We start from the raw sequence: 26199 nt of genomic DNA on the forward strand, positions 1-26199 counted from the left end.
TTGGCTCACGTTTTATTCTTTCCCCACCTGGAAGCAACGTGAGGGAGCTTATGTATTGGATACTACCAAAAGAAGGCAACTAGCCTGGATAGCAGCTGTGAGACGAGCTATATCCAGTTCTCTACCATCCACAGATATCTGTTGTTGTGCTACAGACATTTTCATTCTGGTAAGTTCTAAATAAGTTCATATTAGGGCTGTTCGATATAACGATATATATATATCGGATGACAATATAAAAACGTCTATCGATTCATTTTACACTAGGTGTCGCAAAATAAACTGTTTACGGCAATATTTTTTTCATCGTTTTGATGGTCACTGTAGTGGTTATATTAATTTCTTAAAGTTCTCTCTTTCTCTTATATTTAATATAACCACACTAGGGATGGACAAGCGACTATCTTTATGCCTTGTCGTTAGCTACAACCACGGTAAAACCATCCCGTGTCCACTTGTTTATTTTCCAAATAAACCTTTCACAATAAAGCTCAAGATCCTGTTGAGACTTTTCAAAATAAACTGAATTACGTGAAAGAGTAGGCAGATTTTTGTATGGATGAGAAGCAAAAAAGAGCCGCCAGGTGCTAAAAAATAAACCTTAGATTCAAACGTTAAAACAGGTCACCAGTTTATTTACCAAAAAGTATCCATAAAAGTATCTCTCAAAAGCATATTATTGTAGTTCAAATGTGTAGATGAACAAAGATCAGATTTTTGGAAATCTAAAACTAGTCAGACACTCAAATATTCATGCTTTTTATAGGAGGACAGAGCAAAATGGACATTGGCGCAGAGCGAAGAACTGCTCTTGATAAGGAAACTATGACAGATATATTTAGTAAGTGAAGACTTTCTGTGTATCTAAAATTGTATACAGCACAAACAACTTACTTTGCAACCATTAAAAAAATAGTAGAAATAGGTGATGATGCATTGTAGTGGTTGGTCAACAGATTTATGAATGCTGGAGGGTAAGGAGATGACATAAAGGGGTGTTAGTGTTACTGTAATGTGAACTGGATAGACTTTCCATTGAGGAAAAAAAAGAGGTAGAATTCTGTGTGAAATATATCTGTAGCTATATAAACAGAAATATCTGTTTGCTATTTTTATTTGAACTCTGATAAAAGTAATAGAACTGTGACTTTTGTTTGTTACAGTGGCGGTAAGGAAGAGGTTTCCCAATGTGTCAAGAGGGGCTTTGGGGATTGCAGTGAATTTGAAGCTGGAGGAACTGAGACTGATGGAAAAGAAAACAAATTACATTTTAAGTATGTTGATTTATGTTCATGCACGCGCACACACACACACACACACACACACACACACACACACACACACACACACACACACACACACACACACACACACACACACACACACACACACACACACACACACACTGCTTTTACACAGCAGGAGAGAAGTAAGTATGTTTTTTGCATACTTCCAAGCACATCATATAATAAAGCACACCCCTCTCCTTGTGCATGTGTAGTTTATGGGATCCATTGTGAGAAGTGGTGCACAAAGTCCGTGGAATTCACTCTGAGTTCCTTCCCTGCCTTTTTGCATTTCCTTTTCTGATAAGAAAATTCAATATCAGATGTCGCTTGTGTTAACCGCTGGAGATACTCAGCTAAATGTGCTAAACGCCATAGGGCTGGAGCGGCTTTGATTAAATGAGTCTTAAATGACCTCACTGGGGTTTTACTCATTTTGTTTTTGTTTTTTCCCCCCACTGGGTGATAGGTCAGAGGGTCTGAATAAGGATCATTTTTGTCTGAGGATCCAGTCTGTACAGTATTAACTGACAGCAGAGCATTCAGAGTGACATCAGTGGGGAAAAACAGGACTGCACTTAAAGAAAAAGAGGAATCTGGCCCCAGCATACTGGAACTTTGTTGTTAACTGTGAATAACAAGATCCACAGGCCAAAAATACAGACAAAAAACCTCTGTTAAGGAAGGAGTTTTAGAAGGAACAGGATGCCGTTTATATCCCCTGCTGTCAACGTAGAGCCCTTCTGCACTTGTGCATGCATTTATGTTTTTAGTAAAATTAATTAAGGAGCCTAGCAGAGGTCATTTCAAGCTACTGCATGCAACTTCCAGCTGAGCTCCAGTATTGGCTGCTCTTGACCGACTTGGCCAGTTTGTGTTCTGCATCTTGTTCAAGTGATGAAATATAAACTGAAGGTCTCTTAAGAGCAAGCGTGTCTGCGTGTACGTGTTTACACTGTGAAGTAGTCGTCGTGTGCGAAGTGTATCCTTGTTGTGATTTATAATATTTAAGAGTCACTGACCACACTGGGAAGAGGCAGCCGTTCCAGTCAGCACACAGAATGGAGATTGATCTCAACACAGACAGAGAAACAAACACACAGGCAGGCAGAAAGCTATCTTTACAAGTTTTACTTTTATTGGTGTATTCTGACAATAACAATGATGGTATAAAAGAAAAATCTCCATCATACAAATTTCAATAATCAAAAGATAATATGCCGATACACAAACGGATCCACATAAGGCTGACATCAAGTTTTGACAAGTGGCTTCAAATGGCTTCAGTTCAAGGAGATCGTCTCTCCTTACAATCAGAGGAGATAAATTTTAAATTTAGCTGTATTGTTTCTCTTTCTTTTTTTTTTTTTAATAGTTAGCTTTCATACAAAAAAATAATTTGTGTGGATTTTGGAGTGGATTGTGGTCGCTGGTTTGGGTGCCTGTGTTTCATTGCATTGTAAGCATAAGGTGTTGTTTTTTTTGGCTGAAACACTGCTATCCCGCAGCGCTCTCCTGTGACCTGCGCCTTATCTCAGCTGCTGTCACTATTATAAAGAAACATCACGTGCAGACACAAGGACAGTTAAATTCATCAAAGGATTTTACGTCTCCGTCTGCCACGACATGTGCCTTGCATTGCGACAGCGCGTTAAAATACAGGGAGGTCTGCGGGATGCAGAACACCTCTGAGATCGTGAGAGGAATTGAAAATTTATGAAATGAGGTTATTCTTTCCATCAGAAACAAAAAGTCTGTGCTGGGAAGCAGTGATGTAAAAACATTGATGTCACTCTGTAAGCTTTACTAGCACTTAAATGGCACCGGATAAACCCACAAACCAAACCCTCCCGAAGCCTTGTTCTTTAGCATCTGTAGTGAATTAAGACCTTATAGAATTTCTAAAACACTACACACAACAATATTTACAATGATAATTATCTTGATATGCACTTTTTTCAATTTAAATATTTTTGCTTATAAAAAAATAAAATAAAAACTTGAATGGAAAAAAAACAAAACAACAAAAACAAGAACAAACCCAAAAAACACTGCAATAAATTAAGAAGCTTTAAGGCTGCCAGTTTTGTCAGATGCCCAAAGAATGGTCCCTTCATTTAAACTGGCACAGAATGGATGAGGTGAGATAATGGAACAATGAAGACTCGTTAGTGAGCAGCAGTCTTGGTCTGGGTCTGGACTGACACCAGGTTTATTTTATTTATGTAGATAGAACTGGAACAAGACTAGCCAACATGCTCTTATCACCAAGTGAAATCAATCTACTTCCTGTTTTAGATAAAATCAGAAGTACTGACTCACTTGTCCTTGTTGCAAGGTCACAAAATAGCCAAAGCTGTGTACTAGTCTCCTCAAAGATGGTGTTGGCTTATGAAGCTGCTCATTCTTCATTGTGGAGTATAGAGCCTAATACTGACCCTAACCAGGCCTCAATCAGAGGGCCTCTTTGTATTAAGAGGGCCCGTGTGGTCCATCTCTTTACCTGAACACTCAATTTAAAACCATTTGGCTTTTGCTATAAGTCCACCTAGCTTTTAATTTAAAGCAATGAAACATAAAAAAGATATAATATACAGTGCATTATGTAGGTATCAAGACCTAGAATAATAACCTACCAGTTGTTCACAACAAGGTCACTATAAATAATTTTGTCATCAGTGCTGCAAAACCAAAAGGAAAAAACCCAAAACAAAACAGAAACTTTGAAACCTAGGAGGATAGGTAGACCTCGGAAAGGTTTAGCCATTTCACTCAAACGCACGTGGAAAAGAAAACTCAACTAAAATGCTGCTACTGTCTGTGACTTCCACTGGACACCTCCTGGGTGATAGGCTAGGAAGTAAACGTGCTTCTGCTTGCGGCAATTTGGATCAACTTTAAGGTGGAAAGGCAACAGGCTTACAAATGTATGGATGTAAACATGCTCAACATCTGCTCCTGTAATTGGAATTAAAATATAAAGTTTGAAGGATGTTTTGCCTGTCAATACCAGCCTCTGTGATGTTGGGATTGGTTCCAGTAAGCACGCAGAGAGAGTCCCTGGAAGGGACCTCTGGAAGGTCAGCACCATTGATCATCAATTAGTATAATGGAGGTGATCAGTGAAAGACAGTGACCAGTAGCATTGTCTGATTCTGTGTCTTGCTCTTCCTGTGGTTGTCACACAAAATGGCCTCCTCCAATATGTCTGCTCATGAGATTACAATTTAATACCAGGCTACAGGTCCCATTCCATTTCATTAGAAGCAGTTATCTATCTATCTATCTATGCTTTATCTTAAGAGGGAATCTGAATCTGAATGAAATGGAATATACCTCATTTACACAGACCTGAACCTCACCGTCCCGCACAATTACGCATGACTACATTTCAGTGCATCTATATCAGTTTGTGTCACCTATTAAACTGTCACATTAACTGCAAAATAAAATAAAAACTGAACAATTAAGGAAAATAATCCAAAAAAATAAATAAAATGAGGTCCAGCCTCTTTGCTCCATATTTCATTGTGGGAACAACATTAAGTCAACCACCAATATTTTCCTCAAAAAGGTACATGTTAAGTAATGCGTACAAGGCGATTTGTGTGAAATGAAGTAGCTGCATGACTAGAGGACAGACAGTGAGGACAGTAAAGTCTGTACGATATATTAAAAAGGAACTTCATTTACAGTATTGGGATTTTACTGAAATCAACACTGTCAAATACACAAATCAGAGAGGAGCATTACACTTCTATGTACTGCCAGAGTCTGTGTCTAATGCACAGTGAAAGGCTGCATGCCACTGAACATAAACCTCTGTTTAGAGCAACTCCCTCCACCAAAAGAAAAATGAATTTCACAAGAAATCTCACGAGCCAAAGCCTGGCCACAAGCTAACAAAGCTAATCAGTGGTTATAACCTGACACTTCAGATAAGGATTGAGACAAGCTGTATTTTTTTCTCCCCCAATCGAAATGTTGATAAAGAAAGAGGTGTCATTTAAAAAGTAAAGGCAGCCATCGAATGGTAGTTGTATTTTCACAGGGCCCAAAGTGAAGCAGGGCTGGCTAACAGTATTACAAAGACTACACAATCTGCAAAATAACAAAGCAAATGCTTCTGTAAACACCAGTGACAGTTACAGCAATCAAGTATTTTCTAATTCCAATTCTCTTTTGTCACAATGAAGGTGAGTAAACATTGAAGACACGAAACCTAAAAATAAAAAACGGCAAGCGTTTATCTCTCCCTGGCCCGAATTCACACCCGCATGCCAAGTGAGGTCTGCAACCTGCCAGTCAAAGCTTCAGAAGCAAAGGGACCTGGGAGGTCACCCCGATTACTTTGAACCGACAACGAGATACATACAGGCCATTTGCATAGCTCTCCCTCACTTACACACAGACACGCAAACAGGCACACACAACTTCTGAACAGGGTGGCATGTTTGCTTAGGCAAAGTTGGGTTGAGTGTGAAGTTTGCATACGCAGTCACTTCTTCTCTCTAGTCCAATGAGGGCATGCTAGCACCCGCGCTATTGCATCTGTATAGTGAGGAAGTCAGGGCTAAAGTTCTGCTGTCTGATATTACAGCTTATTGCTAACAGGATGAACATTGCACTCCAACATACAGCCACTTGCAGGCAGGCAGGACATTCCATGCAATTACGCAAACATCAGTCTTTAAATCGTGTGCTTGAAAGACAAAACACAAGAGATGGTTAAGGAAACAATATTCTCTAAACTCAGAAAGAAAAACTATTTCACATACAACATATAACCACAGCCTCTAACTCCCTATGTCGTCTTCTCTTGCTCTCTTTTCCTGTAGATTTGGCATACTGTATGCAGAACCAGCTGCAAGAGTCCACTCGCTTAAAGTTGATGTGTCGTGTTATGTGTGCATGCAAATGTTTTCACAGGCGTACTGCATTTATGAAAGAAGTGCAAGAGAAAAAGTAATTAAAAAAAAAAGAAAAGTCATAGCCTTAGGACAATGTCAGCACATTTAAGCCAAACTCTGCGTGCATGTGTGGTGTGTGTGTGTTTATACGTGCGTGCACTTAAACGTATGTGTACCATAACCTATCGAAATCATCGAGCACAGAGGTGCCACGTGGAGCTAGTGATGGACAGAAGAAGAAAATGAATTGAGGAATGAATGCTGAAGGCCAAAATGGTGCAAAAGGCATGTGGAGACTGAAGTCTAGATAAGCCCAGATGAGAGGAGTGATGGACTGTGGCACAAACAAGTGCAGCATTTATCCCTATTTTCTTATATGATTTATCAAACATATGCTTTTGATTCTCCTTTTTTTTTTTTTTTTTTGCATACAACCAAAATAAACAAAGCAATAAATCTGTCAACTAAAAAGTCCTAAGCAGTGTTGCAACTGGTGAGATATGGCTGATGTCCCAAAGGACTTTGATTTTGCAGTCCAGCTCTGCCTACGTCAGTAGTCAGTTATTGGTGCAAGCTTTCTGCTCAAGCTGACTGTGATGTTGGTGTAGAGAGGCCTTCTGGACACTAGGGGGGAGTAGTTTAGGTTGTTAAGACCATCCACCTTCTGTCTCTCCTTTGAGTGACGGAGAAGACTATACCTGCAGGTGCAAAATGAGAGGAGAAAACAGAACACTGTAAGAAGCACTTTTCTCTCATTACATGTGAAAAGGATGGCAAAATGTAAAAAGTCCAGTGTTTGTGCCAAATGGAGTGATTCTTGTCTAAACAGCCAAAAATACCTTATTTGTGGCCCAGGATTGTAATCTACTACTTATGTACATCACTAAATGTGCGAAGCTACAAGTTTGACAAAGAATGAGCAGTTGCTTCAACAAAACTAAGCAAGAGCCCACTGCCTCTCAATCAGCCACTGATTCTAACCACAGCGGTTTTTTTAAACAACTCTAAAATATCTCAGAGTTGGCATGGGGGGAGTCTGCTTCAGGCCTAACACAGACTATATATACACCCTTGGACTCTTTTAGTCTCCTGCTATGTTGTACCATCGATTTCATACATTTTTCAACAGAAGAAAACTTTTGCATACTAGATGACTAAAAAGCTGGAAAGTGCTTTGGATCAATTCATATCAGGGTGTGATATGAATAAAAGTTACTCGACTCCATTAATGGAAACCACCCTTCACATTCAGGCGAGCTGCCAAAGTACAGCTCTGGACTGCAGAAATTCCTTAACAAACAGCTGCACTATGTGACAAATATCCTCATTCATGTAAATTAAAGGAGCATTGTGCTGTTTCAGTGACATTTTCACGCAAAATGATCACAGACAGTTCAAGTTAGAAGTGTCAGAGTAAAAGTGAAAGCTGACTAAACTGAGGCAGAGGGCTACACCCCTGCTGCCTCAGTTTAGTCAGGCAAAGTGACCACCAGGCTGGGCTTAGAAGAAAAAAGCGCTAAAAAATAATATTTCAAACAGGGGGGGATAAAATAATTTGACATAAAATGTGCAAACGTATTCTAGTAGATCCCTAAATGATATGAGTATATGAGTAGCTTAAATCTAAGGCTTATTTTAAAGTTAAATAAGTGAAAAATAAATTCCACTTAGTACTGTGGTACTATGTAAAACTATATGAAAGAAACATTTACTCTTTGGGCCATTTTTAAGTTACTCAGGAATTTTGCCCTGAAGCATAGGAGCATATCACATGCAAAGTCTTTAAAAGAGTGGAAATTCTATCAAAGGTACTGCTTTGGCTTTTCATGTGACTGGCTTACATCACATGAGTCTAAGCCTCATTGCAATTATCAGCTTCCTCCTTTGGTTGGGAGTGTGTATTATGTACTGTTTGTAAGTGAGCTGTGAAAACCTAGGACACCAACCTGCCCAGGAACTGCACTTCTCCACGATGGTGATGTGGAATGGACATGTAGCGTCCCAGGTCTCCTTGTGGTCTGCTTACTGTGTAATTGGCAAACTGCACCCTACGGAAACATTTTTAAAATTTTAATCCATATTGTACACAGTTGGGAGGAAAAGGCATTGTGTTTATGATCCTGCTATAATAATTATCACAATAATGCCTCTGATAGCTGAGCTATAATATTTCAAATAGTCAATAACATGCTCCAAATACATCAGAAAGATTTCATAGTAAAGGCAAAAAGGAAGGATTTCATGGAAACAAATATACAAGAGAATCAGTATTTACAGTACACACAGATTTACTCTGTGTGTACAGCTGCCTGTGAGTTGTGTAGGTGGGGGAAACGCTCTGGGCCGAAGTGGGAAAAAACAATATAATACAAAAGCCTTCTATGTGCCAAATGGCTTACCTCATCACTTGAGGATGCCTAATGTCAACACTACTGTTAACAACATGCTGCAGCTCTATCAGAAAGGCCAGTGTGTGTTTGTCTGTACAAGTTGCCCTCACCTGTTCCACAGGTCATCGTCCTCTCCTCCCCAGCCCCAGAACGCATTGGGAAATCCATTAATCTTTTTGAACTGCTTAACCATCAGGCCACTGACACCGCCGAAGAACTCATTATACGGCAGCCTTTGAGGGACAGTTATACATATTGAGATTCATTTTTTGCGTCCGAACACATGTACTCTGTAATTCCCCAAAGACAATAATCAGGACTCACATGTAAGAATACTTGTCCAGTTTGACCGCAAAGTGTCGGGGCATGTCCGTACAGCCGTAGTAGTTTCTGTCATTCTCCATTAGATGGTCTACATCATGGAAGATCAGACAGTCCCAGTTCAGGTCCTTCATAGCCTCCTTGTAGCCCACATTGAACAACATGGCTCGGTTAAATGGCTCTGTACCCGCCTAAAGAAAAAAAGATGATACTTTGGTATAGCTGCCTTTTCATAAAAAAAGGGGGAAGATAATGGGTTATAACTTCCATAAAACAGTGGCTTGAGATGAAATTCATTTAGTTGTTTACCTCTGAATTCAATTGATTGATTGATTGTGAAAATAAGTGAACCTACTTGTTCTATTATATAAAAGGCAAAGTGGAGTCTCTGTTTCTGCAGCACTGGCACCAGGTGTCTTAGGAGAATGGGCAAGTGTTCATGTCGGTTCCTGAAGGGAACTAGGATTGCCACCTAGGTACACAAAGGAGAATAACATGGGACTTGAATAAATTGCAAAGATATAGGGATAAATTTAGAGTAGAGTTAGAGTTAGAGCAGATAGCACCTTTACATGTCCAAATCAACACTAATACTGAAACATGTTTCATTATACTACTTTCCCCAATGTCCGATGTGGACATCCTGATCAGTATCTTAGTGTGTGCTGTGTGAAACCACTAAAATATTCCAATTAGCACCTGACTCATCACAAGATTGGCGGATTTGCAGAGTGTCATTTCCACAATGAGAAGTGACATGGATCAGTCCAACCCCCCCCCCCCCCCCCCCCAAAAAAAAAACAAACCACTGAGCAGCTGAATGACTGTGTAGCGTTTATTTGTAATAATGGTTGTTCTTGTTTTGCACTTTCTTTTGAAGATCAATAAAAAAGTGAAATATTCACAGAATATAACTGGCTAGGATACGCTAAGAAAAGAGACAGGTGTAAAAAAAAAAGAGAGAGAGAAAGAGAGAGAGAGAGAGGGAGAGAGAGAGAGAGAGAGACTGCTGGCTAATGAGATAAACAGGGGAAAAAATGCTGTCAGACCATACACGGTCCTTTGGGGCAAAGGAATGTGAGAGAGATACAGACAGATGGAAAGCAAGATCACTCTACTGGGCACAAAAAAAAGTACTGTTAGGCTAAAGATTAAAGACTGAAACAATACTGCAAAGCACAAACACGAGCTGTAATTTAGGTTACTTCCTGTACTTTGTGTTTATGTGTACTTTTTCTGGAATTTGAATGTCAAATAGAAGAGCTCCATCAATCTTATTTGCACAGGGAGCAACAGAATAAAAGAAAGGGCATAAAAGGAAAGGTACACAGAGGAGAAATTCTGATAATTCCTCTCATCATTTCCTTCCCATGGTGAGATTGAAGCCCTGTTGAGGTAGAGAATATGTTATTGTGCTGTCTTTACTACTGTTACAGTGATAGTATTTATTAGGGGTGGGGGAAAAAATCGATACTGTGTAGTATCGTGATATTTTGTTTGCTAATAATGTATCGATACAGGGACAGCAGAAATCGATATTTTGTTACAAAAAAAGTTTTTGTGGACTGGAACATGCTCTGACTTCAGAGCATGTTGATCCTTTTTCTGAGCAAGAATCCTGACATTCCTTCACTGTCCAAATGTGTTTAACTTTTTTTATTGCAGCAATAAACATGACAGTTTGCTTATTTTAATTTAAGACATGTTTTATTTTAATTAAGTTTAAAACTTTTTTATTTAATGTAAAATTATATTTTGTTTTAATTTACTTTCAAATTCTTCAGTTGCTGAAGGGGCTGCATAGTTTTCACAAATTGCATAGTTCAGAATAGCTATAATTGTACCAGATGGTTGCATTCAGTTAAGTTGGACTAGACTGTAATACAAACCGTTCAGTTTGTCAACAATAAAACTGACTGAAATGAGAGAAAGACTGAGTGTGAGACTTTGATATTAGATAAAATGAATATTGATAAAGTTTACCTTTATGTACAGAATCTGAATATCGCAAAATATTTTTAAAAATTGCAATAATATCGTATCGTGCGTTAAATATTGCAATAATATCGTATCGTGCGTTAAATATTGTGATAATATCGTATCGTGGGATGTATGGTGATTCCCACCTCTAGTATTTATGGCTAAGCTTCACATGTTCTTCACAGCTTCAAATCAGACATGCCGGAATCAGTCACAGTACTTGACCGATATTATGTGTGCTAAACACACGCATAGACGTCAACAGATCAGACCATTATTAAACTGCTATTGCTTATTTATTATACATAATACTCATTTGCTGTGAGATCGATCCTGTCTCAGTGTCTGATAATTTATCATAAGTAATTTATGAAGTAACTCCTGCTATGCTATGCTCTGTGTATAAATAAACACACCTTTCTCGTGTTCTCATGGAGAGTTTCTGCTGCTGTCTAATGCCCCAGAAACGCAGAAAAAAATGAACTTTTGTGGAAACAATATTTTTGTCTTCATTGCAGTTTTAAGGTTTTGCTGTTCATTTGACATTGCTATGCAAACTCTGCACTGAAACACTGAACACTGAGAATAGAAACTCTTGCATTACTATTGCCAACATTACTTTTAGCAACGTGTTAAAAAAAACATAGCAACTAAGCATCCACATATATCGGTGTTATTGTGGGGCAAAGGCGGGTTTTAGCAGGTCCAGCGCTACAAACCTAATGCTGCTGCACTGTGTGAGAGGCATGTTTTATATACAAAATGGAAAAAGTCATGCACAACCATTCGACTATCTATAAAAAGGTGACAATTCAATAGAAACCCAAGTGTGCAGAGCACATGCATGTTATAACATGCAGGGCTTGAATGTCTCTTTGCAATGTCACAGGAGGGTTAAGCAACATTCCTCAAAAAGTTCTGTTTGATGTGCTTTTGCTGAGCCATACTTTAACAATATACAAACCACTCTATGAAGCCACTCTATTTCTTGCTTCACCGGCCACATTACGCACAAGATTGTTTTTTTCAGTGGGCACTTACCTTCCAGCGAGGTAAACAGTCTGTGGGCTTCCAGTAGCCTCCAGGGGCAATGTTGGGCTTTCCCTCCAGCAAAGATCTTTCCACTTCTTCAAGAGATATCTCACTCATATTCACTTCCAACCTGCCCTCTGTGCGTGGGGGAAAGAGAGAGTGAGAGGGAGTCAAGCAACAGTCATGAAGCAAGAAAGGTCAAGAGCGTGGGGGAGAAAATAAGAGACACGGTGTGCGAGTAAAGAAGAACAGTAGCGAGAGGAAAACGATCATAGGAATGTGACTAAGAAAATGTCAAAGCCTGCAACATTTGAGAAATCTGGGACATAAATTGCCTGCTTGTGCTATAACACAGTACTGTATTTGATGCGTCATCAATCAAAACTAATATAAAACATATTCTTGGAACAGTTTCACAGCTCAATACTACAACAAATAAATACAGAGGCATAAGGAACATTTCCACTGAGAGCCTTTTTTTTCATTTGTTACCTACTTGTTGTTACAGAATAAGGAGTTTGGTTCTAAGGAAAGAATTCAAATTAAATTTAAAATCACAACTTTAACAGTGCACTTACTCATGGAGGGCAGCCTCTCAGGGCAAACTTGTGAGGGGAGGTAGGTGAAACCCTCGGGGAGGTATGTAGTGGGAAGAGCATTGCTTTCGCTGAAGTTGAAGTCATAAGAATAATCTGAAAGTGAAAAAAAAACATGACCGGCTTCATGCTTTAATGTACAGCGTGTATAAAAAAAGAAAATGATTTCAGGAGGTGGACATTTTCTAAAGTAATGTACACAGAAGCTAACAGTAATTTATACAATATGAATACATGTCTTTATTATAGTCAAACTTGTCCCATACTTTGGTGAGCATGTCTGGAGTCACTAATGCCACCAAAAGGCAATCACGTGAAACTTACAATTCCCCTTTTTCCAACAGCACGTGTTTCAGTCATTACCAGCAAACAGCTGCAGAACTAAAGGACTTTGAAATTGATTGATTCTTTTTGATACACCCTGTATTTTACCGACAGCTTTTCATTGTCATTCAAAATATCTTTTCTAGTAAAGGCAAGCATGAGTCACTCACTGGAAAGCAAACAGACTTAAATGTGAAAACGCCATAGCGCTTTTTCTTTTACTTCCTTATTTAAACATTGTTTGACACTGCACTCATTCTCTTGTAAGGATATGAAAGATAGCATTTGTGCTAAACATTTCTAATAAACTAGTGTGCATGGGCATGTTTTTACCTGTGCCATTTATGCTGTAAGCCCCCCTCACTACTTGCTCCAGAACCTGAGCTCCAATGTTCTTCACGTTCTCTCTGATCTGGATCCCTCTGGCCTGGACCATAAACACATACTCATTCACTATGGAAAGAAGAAAAAACAGGCGAAAAAAAGAATTAATACACTTTATTATTAAACACAGACTCGAGGCATGTATTCGAGAAACCCAAGCACAGACATGAATCATATTATGTTAACGCAAAACGACTTTTAAAAATGTTTGAAATGTCTGAGAATGCATATATACATTCTCAGACCCGTTATCCTTTCACTTCTTCTTTCTGATAATTATTTCAAACAATATTCATGTTTAAGAAATGCGGTTGCACTAGGTTGCACTGCAAACAGCATGGGTGTGCTTAGTAAGGAGGGAATTTCCCAACTAAATACCAAGAGGCCGATCGATGGCATGTTAATCTATATTGAAGAGAAGCAGTGGGAGAAGAGGATAAACTTAAACTTTTTTAAGGAGGAAGAAATGAAAATAGATTTTTAATTATTGATTAACTTCCTTCCGCAATATTTTACTCTATTTTACTAAGCTATTTCCAGTCATAAAGGTCTGGAAACCACTGTATCGTTTTGAAGCACTCTTTTTCGTGAGAAAATGTGACGGGGACATATAGGATGTGGGTGAAACTGCACAGCATAGAGTAGTCACATACAGGAAACAGGAAGTAGCAAGAGATTCTAGGTGAATGAGAATGTGCCAATCTGGGATTGTAGTGAGATTTCTATTGTACCAGCGACATCTCATCAAGCTGACACAATATTATGTAGTAGATCTGTTTGCTATAACAGTTCAGTCGATTTATTCCTAACTATAATTGGGAACTACACCAGAGAGGCTTAGTGAGAGTTCCAGTCAGCATGGAACTGACCTAAATAAACACCACAACAGTGGTTAACCTGCCAAGCAATGTAGTGGAACAAAAGGGGGTTATGTGGTCTAACTGCGAATAGCTGAATACACCTAGTGATGCATGCACTCTTTGGTGTACAGTAAAGAAGTATGACATACTATGTGCATAGTAAGAAGCTTTAAAAACATTCAAAAAACATTTAAAACACTGAATCAAGTTTCAGAAGTCAAACAAAATAGGCAAAAACACAGCTCGTAGAATAACTTCTCTGCCTTTGTAGCTCTGTGTCCAACACCGGCAATGTCAAGATGATCTGCATTATTGCGGACATTGTATCTGTGTGGATGGCATGTATACTGCTGAGCTAGAAATCCCCTGGATGTGATTTGTCATGGTAATTGCGTTACAGTTTCCATCACATTTATCTTATCTTATACAAAATGCCAGGCTTGCAGGATCAGAGACTAGTGGCTGAGCGTTAGCTGAAATCAATGTTCTCATTTTACTTCTGCAGCACTCAAATAGTACAGTGCAGCTGGAACCGCAGAAGACGACAATGGAACAGACAACAGATTGCACCTTAGAACACATATGCATCAACACTACAATGAGCGGGTGGAGGGAGGTTTGGAGTCTTCTCCCACCCCCATTCTCTGCGGCCTGCTGGAGCGGGAGGGCTAGTAGGAGGAGTTGGCCGTCCGACTGCGGTCTGGGGTGTGGGGCCTCCCTGCTGCTGCGGAGTCGGGGTGGTCTGCCTCTCCCCACCGCAGGGAAAAGGGTAACACCACCTGGGTCTGGGTGCAATTCCCCCCTCCAGGGGCAAGGGTACCTAGACCCGGTTTGTAGAGTACGCTTGGGGAGTGTGATTGTGTGTACAGCGTCTCTTTATGTCTGTCTCCACGTTGGTTGAGTGTGGAGTGAGTGCATATGAGAGCATGAGGGTGGGAATGGATGTTTGTGTCTGTGTGTGCCCGTATGTCTGTGTCTAAATGTCAGGTTGGGTATCAGACGCCACCTCTCTGGGGACACCTCAGGCCCTCCAAGGTTTGGAGGCCTATCTCCACCCACCACCACTTCCCCTGCCGGTGGCGGACTCCCTCAGGTGTTGGTGTGTTGGTGGTTCTTTGTATCTGGGGGTGGGCGTCCGGGTACACACCGGCTCACTCCTTGGCGGCCGCTTGTCGGGGCCTGGGGCCTGGGGCTCGCTCGGGCCCCTTTGGAGGTGGGGTGCCCCCGGCCTCTCGGCCTGGGGCTCGGTCACTCAGGCACAGCTGGGGGCCGGCGGAGCTCACGGGCGCGTCACTGCAACTCCCCCTGACTTCTGCTCCGCGGCTGCTGGGCGAGCCCTCATCTGGGACTCTCCTCAGCTCTTACTGGAACAGTGGCGCGGCTGCCCCTCTGTTGGTCTTCCTTGGTCTCTTGTATTCTGGGGGCCTCTGGATGTCTGGAGTTTTGATCTCCTCCATACCCACTTCACACCCTGGAGGACGGGGCTGTGGCCCCCCCACACTCCCTAGCAGATCATTACATGGAGAAACCTTTGGAATGCAAGCATGCTGATCCACACAGGTATGCACACATGGGTATTCACAGACGCGGACTAAAGCTTTCTTGGCTGCTGCCTCAAAGCACACTGTGCGCTGTCTATCTTGCGTGCTGCACAATATCGTTTATTATTTAGTAAATATTGATATCTATGACTAGCTAGTTTATTGTGATGGTGCTTTGTTTTCTCTATTATTATGTTACTCTTTGTTGTTTGCTGTCTCCTCTGTTTGTTTTTTTTGTTTGGTTTTTTTTTTTTCTCCATACAGGTGACCCAGGAGTTCTTTTTTTTTTTTCTCTCTCTTCCCCCCCCTTCTCACCGTCTCTTCTCCCCTTTGGTTTTCTTTCTTTCTCTCCCCCTCTTTCTCTCATTCATTCCCCCTGTCCTATTTATTAAAAAAAAAAAAAAAAAAAAAAAAAATGACAAAGGATGAACTGAAGCTCTGCCATCACGTAATGTCGCATACTGCTGTTTCTGATGTCATTTAAAAAAAAAAAAAAAAAAAAAAAAATGGAACAGACAACAGATTCTCTTCACTTGCACTGTAGCACATGTAGAGGAAGAGCGGCACGCACGGATGTTCAAATGTGCGCACAAACACGCACGCACGCACATTAACTGATGCCCTTCTGAGGCACCATATGGATGGAAAAAGGCTAAGAGGCGTCTGGAGTGTGACCCAGTGCAAGCCACCAACATATTTTGACAAGTCTTTTTCTCACGCCTGCCAAGCATATGAATATACAGTAAAAAAACAAAAAAGCCAAAAAATACCACAACATAATATGCAGGTGTATATCATAGCAGATTTTAAATGAGCTAAACAATGTCAAATGAGAAGACTCTCAGATTGTGGTGAAAGCACTTTGGTCCACTCTTCTTTACACCATTACTTCTGTTCACTGAGGTTTATGGACAGTCCGTTCTTGGGATCATTGTCCTGCTTTGGCCAAGCTTTAGCTATCGCACAGATGCTTCACATTTGCCTCATACTTCAATATATAAAAAAAGTTTGCGGTTGACTCAGTGATGGTAGAATTTAGGCCTGTGGCTGCAAAACAAGCCCAAACCATTACCCCTCCTCCACCATGCTTGACATTTAATATGAGGTGTTAGTGTTGACATGCTGTGTTTAGCTTTCACTAAATGTGTTGCTGTGCATTAAAGCCAAACATCCTCACTTTGGTCTCATGTGTCCAAAGGATGTTTTTCCACAAGTCATAAGACTTCTTTCTGGAAAAACGTCCTTTGTAAACCTAAGCCATACTGCCATATTATTCTTTGAACTTAGAAAGAATATCTTTCCCATGCAACCTGTCCAAGTCAGAACAAGACTAAAGAAATATCAATGTACTCTTCGTGAACTTTAACTAGCATTTACAAGCCAACTGATGCCTTTAGAATCTGAGATATTGTTCCTGGGTTTTTGTTTTTTTTCATTTTCTCGGAACATTGCATGGCCAGCTCTTTGGATGAATTTCCTGGGTATCTGTTCACTCCTGGGAAGACTGGCAATGGGATAGTACTTACCCTCCTAATTTCTATGGAAGCAGTAAATATGTGCCATTTAGAGACCTGTTGAGTACCAGATTATCATTATACCCTGATATTTAAGAACCTGAAAGAGGTGAATTGAAAAAGGGTGTACTTTCATTTTACCGTGAGTGTATTATATATTAACTACCCTATCATACTGTACCAAACAGCAGCATATGAAGATTAAAGCAAAGCTAAGAAGTCTTTTCTTTGGTGTAAAATATATATATACATATATGAATAAATAAAAAAGAGGGTCAGGTTGACTGAAATTACAAACTAAAACACAGCCATGTAGCATCTAACATGCACTCTAGAGGCTGGATTAATGGTTTACGGTGAGGTAAGCAAGGTTATAAACTGTGACAAATGCAATAGCCATGAGAGACCTTGGCTTTAGAGGAAACTAACATAGCAGGTTACAACACAAAGCCATTAACACTGGACATATCAGGACAGAGGAGGCATGTATCACCACAGAGCTTTGTCAGTGTGTCAGTGTCGGCATATACAACTATATAAATGAGACATGGGGACACGTAGGACCCCCTCCCCAGCCAAACCCTTCCAGCTCTTCATCCCATCAGCACCACTCACTGTAACCCATCAAGCACGACAGGCAACCTTGAATGACCTTGTCTTCTATAGCTCTCAGAGAACATCCAGCCGTCACGCCAAGCACAGCCCACCTATCCTTGTCTCTTTCTCCATATCACTCCCACTTATCTGTCATTTCCTCTATCTCCCTCTTCATCTAGTTGTGCTGCCGTCTCTGTGTAATGTGGTTTGTATCACTTTCTGTCAATTCCGTTTGTTGCTTTCATTTTAAGCAAATGAGCTGAATGATGGATTGCAGGGTTATGGGGACAATTCCAGGCACCGACCCTGCACCATATTGTAGTGCAAGAGAGGTTAATCGAAAAAGAAAATGGAAAGAACTAAAAAAAAAAGTAAACACACGCACATACCCCTTTGTTTTTTCTCTAAAAAGGCAATTAACTGCACACTGATACAGCTCAGCAGTGGGAGGTGATTTCTCCTGTTCTGCTAGCTAGGCGATAAGAGCTGAAAGGCATTTTTTTTTCTTACCTCAGACCAGAAAAGCTTTCTGCATGTATGCACCATAGTCACTTTCAAAATGTTCATTTTAATGCCGCTGTATATCACTGACACCTACAGAGCCACGCCAAGAAAACACTATGTTCACAAATTCATCATATTATTCACACATATTAATTGACTTTAAAAGTGGATTAGGAGAGCGTTTGTATTGTTAGAGTGTTTTCTACACAGTTTCATTTGAATACCTCACGGTAAGGAAAATGGGCGAATACTCTAAGCAAAAACACAAAATCCCTCACAATGAACTGGAACAACTATTGTAACTTGAGTGCATTGATCAACTGATAAAGGTTTGGGATTTGCACATGGTGATGTGTAACTTGACCTTTTTAAACACAAACTGGATATTATCTGAAGGGACACACTTGTTATCACCTTGTTGGACTGTTTGCAAATGATGGTGAGAAATACATAAACTACAGTGGATTGACACTCACCACCCACAGCCATGCCTCAGTCAGTGAACCCATGCAAATGCACGCACATGTGAAATGAACAATGCCGTGTTACCACAGAGAACATTCTACATCCTCCCCCTCCCTTTACCCATTGATAGGTGTGACCCCCCCCCCCCCCCCCAAAAAAAAAAAAAACCCAAAACAAAAACCAAAACCAAAAACCATGAAACAAAAAAAAACCCAAAACAGAAATTCAAACACCAAACGGTGGACATAATTGTCTCACGAAACAAACTCCTTATTAGCCCCATCTGTAATTCCAATTACAGTTTTTCAAATACGCCTGTGCGAACATCAAACATCAAGACAGGTGCTTCCTGCACACAGTATTGCTTTTATTGTTTTATCATTAATAATACAGACAAACTGACTAAAACCACATTTTGAGTCTCAAAAATGTCTTCAAACCCGTGTGGACTGGCATTTTGTCCCCATAAGTCACTGCTCGTCCCCACAACTATAGTGGCATACCAAATTTCTGTCATTACAAAGATGCCTAAACATGTACACACAAACACACACACTGAATGTGCTTTTGTAACTAATGAGTTGTTGATGGGGCATTTCAGAGTTGCACAAAGGTTGTAAAGCAACGGCAAACTTTGTTTTTTTACCAGCTGAGCCACGCCTCAGTGAAGTGCTCCAAAACATGCCTGCACAGCTCTGGTACTTATAATTGTTTGACTTACTGATTAAGTACTGTCTCTATAACAGTTGTGCTTACAATGACATTTATGTTGTTGTTATCATGGTTAACTTCAGGTTACGCAAGCAGCAGTGTGCAATTATTCTCCAAGGGTCTTTGCTGTGCTTTACTTTGGTTACTTTGGCTAAATATTTTTATTAGTAGTAATAGAGGCAGGAAGGATATGATAGATTTTTCTGTTTGTTCAGTGTCTGTCTGTTTCTTGGGTTTGTCATATTCACAGTTAGCAAACCAGGCTCTCGCATTCACTCATTTATGACTTGTTATTGCACTCAAGAGTCTATCCGGCTGTCAGGGTCTGGACAATCTCCTTAATGCATGACACCAGGGCAGGAAAAAGGGATTAGAAGCAAGTTAGAGAGAGTAATAATGGTCAATCTTTTTCGTTTTTTATCTGACCAACTGTGCAAATGAAAATGTGATTTTGCTCAGAGAATCTGAAACATACCAGCAAGAACAAAGGGAATGCCAGCTGTGCTAGTTACGGCTACATTACACTTCGTCATAACTAGATCAGGAAGCTTCCACTAAACTTACAGCTCCCCTGCACACACACACACGCGCATGACACACTGGTGAGCATGCGCGCGCGCGCACACACACACACACACACACACACACACACACACACACACACAGTCTGTTTCACATTACATCTAGACTAACTCCAAATAGCGCTGTGTATAAAAATAAAATTACAGGAAAACCATCATGCGTGCACTGACCAGAATGCTCGTCACGTGCACAGGAATGCAGACCTGCTCCCAAAAAAAGAAAAATGCCTTAAAGTCTACATTCTTAGTGCACCCCACGCCTTTTTTTTCCTTCTTCTTTTTCACAAGATCAGTACTCTTTTACCGTAAATTAAATGACGTCAGTACTTATGTTCATGGCTGTGTGCCCACTTTCTAGGGACGTGGGAACCACCCCCTTGCCTTCTAAAAGCTTCTAACCTCCTCTTGAGACAACTGAATTCAATCAATCATTGTTATTCGCAGTATCTCTGAAATGTTGCCTCCCCATCCACAATGTCTCTGCTGGTGGTAAATGCCTGCTATGGAGGGACGTCTGGAAAAGTAAACTACTCTTTTGTTATGCCACTGTTACTGTCAGTGAAAATATCAGTTTCATACTGTGTGTGACTTGCATCAGAAGTGAAAGCAGTGCATCCTGCATCGTGACCTATGAACTTCTAACCCCTGCGAGTCAATCGTACAGTTTGAGCAGGAGCTGAATCGCGCAACTGAAAAAAATCACACAGTGTAAGCCCAGCATTATGAGCAGATATGAGCATACGAGAAACATAAATCCTACATTCAGTTTTTTCAGATAAAAACAAATGGGAATACCTACAGAGACTAGATGTAAGAGTGGATTTATACCCTCTAGCAAAATCTTTACCATTATATTTTGTTTTTTATTGATCTAAAATTGGAGGTGAATACTGATCAATGATTCATGTGCTCAATGACTGTGACCACAGGAAGCAGAGTAAAAATGGGGAAAACACCAGTTTTAAAAAGGAACTCGAATTTAAAGAGCTTTAAATGTGAATGTTTGATGTGAGAGGACTATTGCTTGAAACTCAAACCTTCTTACAGAAACTGCCTCATTCTTGACCGCTAGGTTCTAAGGTTGCTTTGAACTTCCCTCTTTAGTCACCAACTATATTTATACGATCACTATAATTCTGAAAATGGATATAAGGTGGGTCATGCAAACAGTGTTTTTTTTAACTTGGACATTTTGGATGTAGCATTTTTGGATTAAGACATGATATGTGAACATTACTGGGGCTTTAGAACCACTCTTTGGAAATGCCTGTTGTATCCCAAAGTTTGCAAAACATCTCATATCTGTTTAGTGTCAGCTCTGTTTGTGCTAAAGAAACTAACCAGCAATTTGCAAAGATGGAGGGGACATAAATGCCTGAAACTTTGTGGCTGGAAGAAGAAACACACTTCTTGAAAGACTGCAGGAAACAGGCATGCTATATTATATGTATGAAATGTAGAATAGAATATTTTATAGATGCAGGAATTGACTGTACATAAAGTGTAACTGTAATGGAAAAATCATGTCTATCTATTTAAAAAAAAAAAAAAAGCCACATAATGTAATCATGCTCAGACACAGTATACACTAACACATGCCAGCAGGGACAACATGAGGTGCAGTTTGAGTTCATTATTGGTTTTGCACTAGCCATTCTGTCCCTCCATCTGTTCTGCTCTCCCAAATGTATGGATGTGTGTGTGTGTGTGTGTGTGTGTGTGTGTGTGTGTGTGTGTGTGTGTGTGTGTGTGTGTGTGTCTGTGAACATGCTCATATCAGCCTTTTTGTCTGCATATCTGACCCCCCCCCGACTCGTTATGTCTGCTGAGCCACTACATGGCAGAGAAGCATGGGGGACCAGAAGTGGCAGTGAGAATTACATAAACGACACAGTGGTGCCAGGACCCCTTGTTTTCACCCTGCTGCTGGCAAATACTGGAAAACAGATCTAAAGGAAGGACTATGAGAGAGGAAAAGAGTGAGATGGACAGATTGTTGATATATATGGATGTTAGCTCAAGATGGAGAGAGATTCTCCCTTACTAGCGCGCTCCCGTTCTCACCCTAATGGGACATTTTTTGTAAGTGATAAGAGCAGGCAGGATGAAACGGAAGGTTGTTTCTCAGTTTGTTCACTCAATCATGACTATGGGAAATGTTTGTTTATAAATGGTCCAAGATTTTGTCCGAAAAGAGTTCAGATCAGAATGAAAGAAATGACTGGGTGTGTGATCACAGGGTGGCAACATGACATGAGGAACAATGAAAGTACTGAGAAGTGAGACGTGAAGGAAAACCTATGGTTCCTCTTCAGATCAGTTACAAAAAGGAAATAAAGAGCTCATGTGTATTTTAACTAATGTTATACCAGAGAGTCATCTGCTGCCGTTGATGACAGTACTTAACAGCCTCCATTAAAAAACAACAAATAAACAAACCATTGCTTGTTGCACGGTTTAATAAACATACTTTTTTTAAGTATTAAAGTGTTAAGTGTACCCACATGAACTGCACTGCTTGTAGTGATAAACATCTTGAGAATAATCACCTCGAATCTGCAGCCCTCCTCTGGTTTATAAAGCTTTACAACAAATTCAGCTCCTTGTTTATCTAACAGGCGCACAACTGCAACAAAAGTGAGAAAGTCTGCCTGATGCCGGGATTCTGAAAGCTGTTTTATTATTGCTGGACAAGCTGACTGTTCGTGCAGAAAACCCTAGAGCCACCAGGAAATGTTCTGGTTCTCCTGATAGGCAGTTTTATTTTTAGCTCTAAAGTAAATTGGTGACTTCATTGCTAGCTACAGGGAAGCCTGTGCCCAACTATAGGTGGATTTCTATGACGTTTAAGAGTCACAGTTTACAGTTTTATAGTGTTTCAGAACTGCTCGATGCCTAAATAAAAAATAATAATAATAAGGATGCACAACTATTAAAAGCACGACTTCATTAAAAATAACAAATATATACTGTAGGCCAGGCCAGTTTACAGAATTTCTTTATGTAATTCCCAGCATAACAAAATGGAATATTCAGCATTCAGACTGAAGTTTAAGTGCCAGGACTCAGAGCAATAAAAATCTAAGTTTTATCATTTTAGAGCATGTTTTATTTCCAGTTGCTGTTAGCCCTCTGAAGCAAGTCTGCTGCCAGTTGGAGAGCGCCCTTCTCCTCCTTTCTCCTACACTTTTTTTCTACTGTAGTATGCCAATAATATCTCAAGTGCCTGTTTTGTGAACAACAAAGCAGTTCCTGCCAAATACAACTATGCAGATCATTAAACCAGCTCAACATGACTGGGTCCTTCTCACGTAGCTTTTGGTCTTTTGCCAGATGTTTCTGTTTTTCTCTTGTATTTCACCAGCTAACCCGACCTGCAACTTCCTTTCTTGCCTCTTCATTTCACAAAATCTGAAATTGTAGAGTTTACTTATTTTGCACATCTAACCTTGGTAGAACCAACTGCCCTTCCGATCTGTATGACGAAAAAACTGCTCTTCAACTCTTGTCAAGTCACAATATGCAAGACAGTTGCAGTGTTGCTAAGACAGGGCATTGCTTCATTCCTCAAGTACACCCACAGCTTCATCTCACCCCTTTCCTCCTGCTTTTATATTTGGCGGTTGTCCAATGCATTCCTGTGTTATTGCAGTGGCTCTGAATAATGGGCAAACAAAGGACATGCACAGACAGGTACACATGGACCCCAACCCCCAAACATACACTGTACTGCACATTTCCTGCTGCTTGATATTTTCCTACCAATCTCCCCCTCCACAAAGCTGAAGTCTCTTCACAGCTGGAGGTTACTCCTGTTGACTGAGCAATGGGCCAGAGCGACAAGCAAATGCTGCACGCTGCACAATAGTAGTAGTGACATATAGTGGAACAAGATGCAGAATAACGCAACCTTTCCTCGTGATATACACATTCAACTATCTACAAGGCACGCTAGAGCTACCATTTGAAATCCTTCAAAATACATAAACTGTGCACAGCACCGAGGTTTCAATGCCCACATTTGAGACACTCTTCGATATTATGGTTAATCACATCAATGCTAAATTAAAAACTCTATTTGCTTAACTGCAACATAAACTGTGTAATGATTTTGGAAAACATATGAGATGATATTCCAAGATAATAATATGGAATAAATAATGTATGTGCTATTTTATACTGCATGAATGTGTATGTATGCATTAATTAGCTAACATTAAAAAAACTGCTAAGGCTTTGGAGCTGCATTTGATACATTTAATATTTCATGAGAATAATAGTGCTTCTGTTTTAATGCAAATGATGCACATGGAAAAAAAAACAATTCTCTTTACTCAGCCATGCATTTCTACTTAACTTCATGAGAACATTTCATTGTTCAGATGGAACCCTGCAAAGATAAAAAAAAACTAAATTTTTTGTATTTCCCCTACTGTTCCCGTGTCTGAGCCAAATGAATGGGGAAGAAGGAAGTGGTGCTGGATAAACAGACAAACAGGTGCAGCTGTACTGACTCACTTTGCACTGACAGCAGATTAAACAGATGATTAATGCTGAGGCATTTTTTCATTTTAATAATAATACCGGTAATGATAATAATAATAATAAATATAATAATAATATTAAAAATTAAAAGAGAATTTTATCACCTTTGATAAAATGGGTTATTTAACCAAGAAATACCAATTCATTACATTTATATTTATGTATGAATTATGTTTATCTTCTAAAGATAGAAAAGCAGTGTTTAAGCTGAGCCTTGTGTTGCCTTACATGTGAAAGATGACTCCAAGATCTCACAACGAGGAAAACAGCTTAATAATTTAATACTGTTACTGGACTGTTATTTGATATAAACAGATACCCGAACAGGAAAAAGATGAAATGGTTTATCTCTAAAATCATTACAACTTTTTATTGTTAAAATGCAAATCACTCCAAAATCCAAGTAGCAAACAATATTACTGAACACTGCAGCTATAATTTTAAATCATGCTTTTTATTTGTTTTTGTTTCTAATGTCTCTGTAAAGCACTTTGAACCACCTTGTTGTTGAATTATGCTATACAAATAAACTTGCCTTGCCTTTACACCTTTCCCTACTTTTCAGTCCCTGCTTTAAGGTATTGAGTAATGGCCAGAAATGTGGTTTTGTATGACATGATGTGAAGCTGTCCTTTGACAATATACAATTTCATTATTTTATCATAAATTTTCAGATTGCGCATGAAGTGAATGAATTGGAATCTTGACGGTTAAATCCCCCTAATAAATATAGTTCTGGTTCACTTCATACTGGCAGACATTTTCATGTACACTTATATGACACAAGCATTTGTCAGTGTCATGTGTCAGTCAGGTGATTCATTTAGCAAAAGTAAGCAGATTTTTCCAATAATTACACGCAGCCACTGAATCCAGTAATCTGTTGTGGCCAAGAGCACCCACAGCATGAAGCAGAACTACTTTTTAAGGATAGAACTGGACAGCTTGCTGTGACTCTATCATTACTTTTACCTCACCTTTATTTTTGTGTCAAGGTATAGAAACTAGTCCAAATGGAATATGCTTAAAGCAAATAATGGTAGATGAGCAAAACTTTACAGTTTAATGTCTCCGTGAAACAAAACTGGAATTTCCACTATGTTTTCATGTAAAGCTTAGACAGCGAATATTTGCTTTCAGTAAATGGCTTTTGTGAGCAAAGTTTAAAACCAATGCTGTCCCTGCAATAATGATCCCCTAGAATCAGCAGTGCGTCACTCATCACCACACTGTGTGCATTTGGATTATGCCTCACCAGCATGTTTGACTGCCCTCAAACATTTGACCAAAAGTAACCACGGTAACCGTCTCAAAAACAAAGGGAGGCTCAGACCAGGTCAACAAAGACTGGGATTCTCCCCCAGATGATTAGGTTACATAAATGATTAGTGCCCCAACACAAGACCCTCAGTAAGCCTCTAAAATAACTCACTGCCCTCCAGCTAAGGCCTTAATTATACTTTCTTGTTTCTGCGAGTCCGTTAGGGTCTGAGCAACTGAAACTTCGTCATCATACACTGAGTGCGAAGGTCCGTACGGACATGCGCCTGCTAATTTTTTGAGAATGCTTGAACTCCACCCCAGGGATTTTACATTACAATACATCAACTGTGCATGTGTCCCAGATGCAGTCCCAGACATTAAAGAAGAATATCAGG

General features: G+C 39.9%; 1 protein-coding gene across 1 annotated transcript in view; it reads right to left on the reverse strand.

The window, feature by feature from the left end:
- Nucleotides 1-4226: 4226 nt before the first annotated feature.
- The window catches only part of b4galt5 (UDP-Gal:betaGlcNAc beta 1,4- galactosyltransferase, polypeptide 5), a 31352-nt gene continuing 9379 nt past the window's right edge, over nt 4227-26199 (reverse strand). The window contains exons 2-9 of the mRNA XM_026153846.2: nt 13173-13292; nt 12498-12611; nt 11929-12056; nt 9263-9379; nt 8911-9098; nt 8697-8819; nt 8143-8244; nt 4227-6894 (exon numbers count right to left, since the gene is read on the reverse strand). Coding sequence (XP_026009631.1) covers nt 6747-6894; nt 8143-8244; nt 8697-8819; nt 8911-9098; nt 9263-9379; nt 11929-12056; nt 12498-12611; nt 13173-13292 — 1040 coding nt within the window. The 3' untranslated portion in view covers nt 4227-6746. The remainder of the gene's footprint in view (nt 6895-8142; nt 8245-8696; nt 8820-8910; nt 9099-9262; nt 9380-11928; nt 12057-12497; nt 12612-13172; nt 13293-26199) is intronic.

This window comes from Astatotilapia calliptera, chromosome 20 (assembly GCF_964374335.1).
Source record: "Astatotilapia calliptera chromosome 20, fAstCal68.1, whole genome shotgun sequence".
NCBI classification, from domain to species: domain Eukaryota; kingdom Metazoa; phylum Chordata; class Actinopteri; order Cichliformes; family Cichlidae; genus Astatotilapia; species Astatotilapia calliptera.